The sequence below is a fragment of the Micrasema longulum genome, unplaced genomic scaffold (assembly GCF_059751315.1).
Source record: "Micrasema longulum isolate JH-2025_06_02 unplaced genomic scaffold, ASM5975131v1 h1tg000091l, whole genome shotgun sequence".
In the NCBI taxonomy this organism is placed as follows: Eukaryota; Metazoa; Arthropoda; class Insecta; order Trichoptera; family Brachycentridae; genus Micrasema; species Micrasema longulum.
The window spans coordinates 351,514-357,513 of record NW_028277297.1 but is presented as its reverse complement, the minus strand read 5'-3'; the positions used below and the strand labels follow the sequence as shown (position 1 = coordinate 357,513).

At 30.7% G+C, this 6,000-nt stretch overlaps 1 protein-coding gene across 4 annotated transcripts in view; it reads right to left on the bottom strand.

The window, feature by feature from the left end:
- Nucleotides 1-220: 220 nt before the first annotated feature.
- Nucleotides 221-6,000, bottom strand: part of LOC148284772 (4-vinylanisole receptor-like) — a 35,838-nt gene continuing 30,058 nt past the window's right edge. For all 4 annotated transcript variants that reach the window (XM_088235025.1, XM_088235042.1, XM_088235050.1 and 1 more), the window contains 3 exons: nucleotides 5,087-5,191; nucleotides 1,885-2,040; nucleotides 221-876 (listed from right to left, as the gene is read on the bottom strand). In XM_088235025.1, coding sequence (XP_088091151.1) covers nucleotides 5,095-5,191 — 97 coding nt within the window. In that variant the 3' untranslated portion in view covers nucleotides 221-876; nucleotides 1,885-2,040; nucleotides 5,087-5,094. The remainder of the gene's footprint in view (nucleotides 877-1,884; nucleotides 2,041-5,086; nucleotides 5,192-6,000) is intronic.

Genomic DNA, 6,000 nt, shown 5'->3' with positions numbered 1-6,000 from the left:
CCAAAATACCAAATCGCGTCGCATAAACAAATTACGGATGATTTTTTTAGAATCCGAAAAAGTCAGCTGGATGGGGTTCTAAAAATATGAAATTAATCTTGTCTTCAATCTTCAAAATTCAATGTGTATTTTTTGATTGATTGTTAGTTGCCAATTAAAAAAAAAAATTATAAGTTTTAATTTATTTTTTGTCATATATTTTTTTATATTTTTTAATTCATTTTATTTTTTTTTTTCTTTTCTTTGTTTTTTTCGTATATACGAGTAATGTACATATATTATAAATGAAGCTTTAGACCAAATATTTTTTTATCCAATGAAGCTGCAAGGATTATTTTCTTGCAATGTCTAATACTTATTTTGTATTAACTTTTTTTTGCCAATAAACGCCGTTTTTGCACTGAACCTGAAGGTTTTACATTTTTTGAATGGTAATATCATTAAAAATATTTTTTTTATGGTTTATTAACAGTTTCAATAAAACTGCTTTTTTTGAGTATTTTTATTTAATGAAGCCGGCAAATAAATAGTTTATGTTTCTATTTTTATTTGTGAACATTTTATTTCATCACTTCGGGAAACCTTTTTTACAAAAATATTCTTAACTTTGAAGTGAAAACTCACTGAGGAATTTAATCGAGCGATTTAAATTTGTTTGAAAAGGACCTTTCCAATTGTAAAAGGCTCTGCTACATTCTTATTTTTAAGAGCATTTTTTGAAACAAACAAATCCCGATTTGTTTGAGAAGAAGCTATTATTTACTGAAAACATTTCTTTCAGAATTCAAATCGACAAACAGGAGGAAAGTTTTGTACAATTCAATTATTTGATACATTTCTCAGGAATGCGTAGTAGGAGTACGAAGCTTTAAGAATCTGAAATTAAATAAAATAAAATAAAACATTATTATCAGAGCCATCTTGGAGGTAGTTATACAGAAAACAGCCAGCTATAGAAAAGTACAACTGAGATAATAGCACCTTTGTGAAAATAATAATCAAATATACTCAACAATGGGAATATTTTTAACTCTGATAAGTGATAAACAATGAAAACATTACTTTGTTATTTTATATAACAAACAAAAATCTTATTTCGTATTTGACCAGTTTTAATGATTTTCAAAGAACCATGATATTTTTCTGGTTTTGTGGGTATTTTTTGCCAATTAAGAAATGCCTTTTTTGTGATCGACACTATTTTCAGAAGGTGATTATTACAGATTTTTGTTTGATTTTGGTTTAGACGTTTTTAGCAGAACATAGGATTGACCTTATTGCACCCGATAATACCAATATCCTAGTTTTAAAAAATATTGAATCAGTTCAACATTGATTTTTAAGAAAGATAGGCTGGAGGTTAAGCTTATCCAGAGACCAATATATGTAAAATGAGTATTTAAAATTCTCAACTCATTCTTTGTTGCGCCTGAACTACTGAGCTCAATAAAATTAAATATCCCAACTAGAAAATATTAGAATAATGACGATATTTTTTCTTTTGCCATGAAAACATTTTTTTAATAAATTAATCAATTATTAAAATAATGTCGCAAAAACAATTGAACTATTTTTATAACCTATAACATTTTGCTTTTTTTGTGTACACATTTTTAAATTTAATTTTTTTTTTTCAATTATCATAGCATATCAGACGTTTTACTTAACATTTTAATTGCATTTCCTCTTTAAACTAATAAAAAAAGCACCAAAACTATTTTACCAATACATAATTATCCGTGGATAAAAAACGTTCCTTAATATTTACATATGAATATCAAAAAAATATTATTAAACATATTAAAAACGTGAAAATCGTTTGTGTGTTTTTAATGTTTCTATATAAAAACTTAATAAAATGAAATAAATTCTGTACATTTATACCTTTAAAAATGTTTCCAATGAGAGGGGTATAAATCTTCCAGCAGTAATCACTATTGGTTGTTGAGCCCTTGCCATCATAATGAGCATACTGGATTTAACTTTATATTCCATTGAACACCATTGACTCATGTAAACTGCAAGGGATAATTTGTTGCTCTGAAAGACAATCCGACCAAATAAACGCAAGATCAAACTTCATCGAAATAAATAATTACTGATACTGCCATAAATAAATTCTGCTTTAGTTGTTTCACATAGCGATCTTAGTAAATGTACTGAAATCTTACAGAAGGACTTTAATATATTATCAATTTGGTGTCATGATACAGACCATTTAATAAATGCTCAAAAAGTCAATTAATGCATGTTAGATCGCCACAAGCCAAAATAAATATCTGACCTATTATAAAATCAAACAATTTTAAATGCCCTCATAACTCTCATTTTGATAGAATTTGCTTATGTAAACACATTGAACATTGTGGACAAATATGCTTATTTTGATTTAACGATTTATTGATTTTTTAAATGAAATATACATGTAATAAAAACATGCAAACGGTTAAGATCCATTCTTTTTACGGTTAAGTTTTTAGTTCCTCTCTCCACCCTAAGATGAGTATATTTGTCTCTGGCCAAATCCAAATTAAGATACGGGATCATCGCTTGAGGACATTCTTGTGCAACAGACATTACAAATGTACAAAATATTCAAAATAAATTTCTCTAATTGTTTGCGCCAACAAATGTTTACAATCAGAGATATAATACTTCATTCATGTATAAATAATTTAATGTTTTACCAGTTAAGGGTACTTTATGGAGCAAAACTAATATCCAAAAGATGCTCAGCTCAATGTATAAAAATAAATTAGAACATAGATATCTTACAGTTATCGGGACAAACGTGTTTTAATATTTTATTTTTTCATTCTTATAATTGTTCAATATTGTTATAACGTATTGAATAACGACTGTAATAATATGATAAAAAAATATTAACTTTTAAATACAAAAAAATTACAAAATAAAACATTAAAAAGGATTCTCACACAAAAACTAAATATTTTCGTAGGTGAGGAAATTAAGTTTTTTGTCTTTGGCAACTAAATAATATTAATTAAGTAAATAATATGCACTTGAGCCCACTATTTGTAATTTCGATGTTATTTGCATTCAATAAATTATTACTTTATGCAAGAATTAGTGTGGATTTTGGCTGTAGACCAATACACCAGTTTTTATTTTTACCAGTACCATAAACATTTCCGTATCAATTTAAAAAAAAAACTAATTATTAATATTTTTCTACGTTTATCTCGATCATTAATTCAGAAAAGGTTAATTTCGATTTAATTAATTCTATCATCTCCCATTTTTTTTCCTAGATATTAGTTTTTACCTACATGCATGGTGCTAACAATATTTTATGTATATTTTATTTTATTTATTTATTTTTGAAACCAACACAGTCATAGTAATAAACAATCTTCTCTTCTCTGGTCTCAATCCTGGGATTGGCTGGCAGCAATTACTTTCATCCTTCTCCCCCATTCCTCCTTGTCGTGTGCGGCTCTTAAAGTCAACATATGATGAGCAGCGCACGTCCTCTAATAGGTCCTCCAGGTACTCTCAGCGTGGGCGTCCCCTATAATTTGTCCCCTCAGTCATCCCCTCCATTATGACATGCAGGAGGCCTTCTTGACGTATTACATGGCCGATCCATCTCGCTCGCCTTTCGGACAAGGTTCTGAGCAGGTGCCTTCCACCTTTGATTCTTTGGAGAACCTCCTCATTTGTAATGTGGTCTCTCCGGGAAGTTCCTAGTAGTTTTCTATAGGACCACATCTCAAAAGCCTCTAGTCTCCGTTTATCTCTTTCGGATAGGCACCATGTCTCGCAACCATACATCAAGATACTCCATACATAGGTCTTGATTAGGAGTATTCTTAGTTTTAGGTCTTTATTATTTGATTCTATTATTTTTGACCTTTTATTAAATGCAAGTCTAGCTTGATGTATACGGCTGTCGACCTCGCTCTTAGACCAACCATCACATGTTATTTTGCTCCCGAGGTAGACAAACTCCTTGGTGTTCTTTAGTGGTATTCCTGACATCACTACTCTCATCTGGTGTTGCATTCAGCCTACAGTCAGTAGCTTTGTTTTGTCTTTGTTTATCTTCATACTGTAGTTATTTTGAAGAATGCTTTCCATAGTTGTTAAGGCCTCTTGCAGTTTTTCTTCTTTTTCATCAACCATAGCAATATCGTAAACAAACCTTATCATATCCACCTTTTGCCTGTGTGTCTTTACACCTTCTCTGTGACTCATTGTCTCTCTCAAATCGTCAATTGCATCCTGTATGTAAGCGTTAAAAAGAACAGGTGATAGTGAGCATCCCTGTCTTACCTGTCCTTGTCTTATATTGGATTCTTTTTTATTATCGTCATATCTGATTATAGCGGCCTCATTCTTGTATAGCGCCTGGATTATTCGTCTATCTATATCAATTTTCTTTAAAATCTCGAAGAGTCTTTTCCATTCTACTTCGTCAAAGGCTTTCTCCAGGTCTATGAATGCAATGTATCTGTTTTGGTTTCTTTTTATTATTTTTTCTAGTAGTATTCATAAAGACAATATTGCTTCTCGGGTTCCTACACCTCTTCCGAAGCCAAACTAGTCTTTGGAAAGGATGTTCTCTACTTTTGGTTCAATTCTCTTTAGGATAATATTAGTCAATATTTTTAAAGCATGGGATATTAGGCTAAGAGTTCTATGTTGCTCACATTTTGTCGTACCTGCCTTATTTTGTAATAAACAATACATAAAATATAACAACAAATAACAGGGCCAATTAAAGGTTCCACATAGGGACAAAAAAAATATAGGGAGAAAAACCTATAGTTCACTAGGAGTGAAAGAAAGTGGGATGGAAAAATAAGGAAGGAAGAGGAGAAGAAAAAATATTAAATAAACATAAAACGATGAAAAAAGAAATAATAACGCATATAAATGTACACATTCAACATACATATACACACACATCCATATATATACATACATACACATATATATACATATATACATACATATACACACATGAACATGCACATATATATATATATATACACATGCATACACACATGAGCATATACGCATACATAACGCACATACATAAATATGCAACAGTTCATTATACCTCATAAATTATTTGGTTTCCAAAATAACAGTAGACTGATAGTTCCCACATACTACAAAGTAGAATAATAAGGCAGGTAACGCGACTGGAAACTGGAGAATTATTCTGGAAAAAAAATCATTAAAAAATTTAAATGTCGTAACTGAAGTCATTTAGTCAAACTGCGATACACGCAGCATTTATCCTTCTCCAGTACTAATTTTACATACATATCGACATCTTCTCACAATATGTTTTTATTTCAATTAACATAAACACTACAGCGCACCTCCCAATTACAATTATAAATATTGGAAGAAAAAAAACATTTAAAGAAAATGCATAGCATAATTTGAAAATCCGGACATATAAATCTGTAATCTATAAAAACAATAAAAAACAAAGATAACTAACTAGGCGCAGTTGGTTAAACGGCCAACTGTAAAAATAGCATCGCGGATTCGATTCCCGCCAGTTACAAGAAGAAAATTCAAGAACGATTTTTTTTCTCAATTGGTCTGTGTGTTGTGGTGTATTTTTGATTACCTCCTTCCATATCTCCTCTATCCCACCTGCTAACAAGCCTCAAAATAGAGGCTTAGTGGTTTAGTCTTGCATTAAGTAAAAACCAATGTTTTATGTTGCCTAGCTCTTAAGTAGTTTCTTAATATATATAATTTCATGTGAGGATTATAAATTAATCTTTTCAGATGTTCAAAGGCCGCCATAAGCAAGGCAATGCTCCTTCTAGGAACAATAATGGGTACTGCGATGGGAAGTATCCATACTCCTCCATGTACGAAAAAACCTCTTCTGTATTCTCTCCACCATGAGTGAGTGGCTTCTTTAGGCCTTCATACCACTATAACATCTCTTGAGTGGAATCTGCGCATGTGTAGAGTAAATGCTTCTGGTAGACACGCCTACTTTGTTTT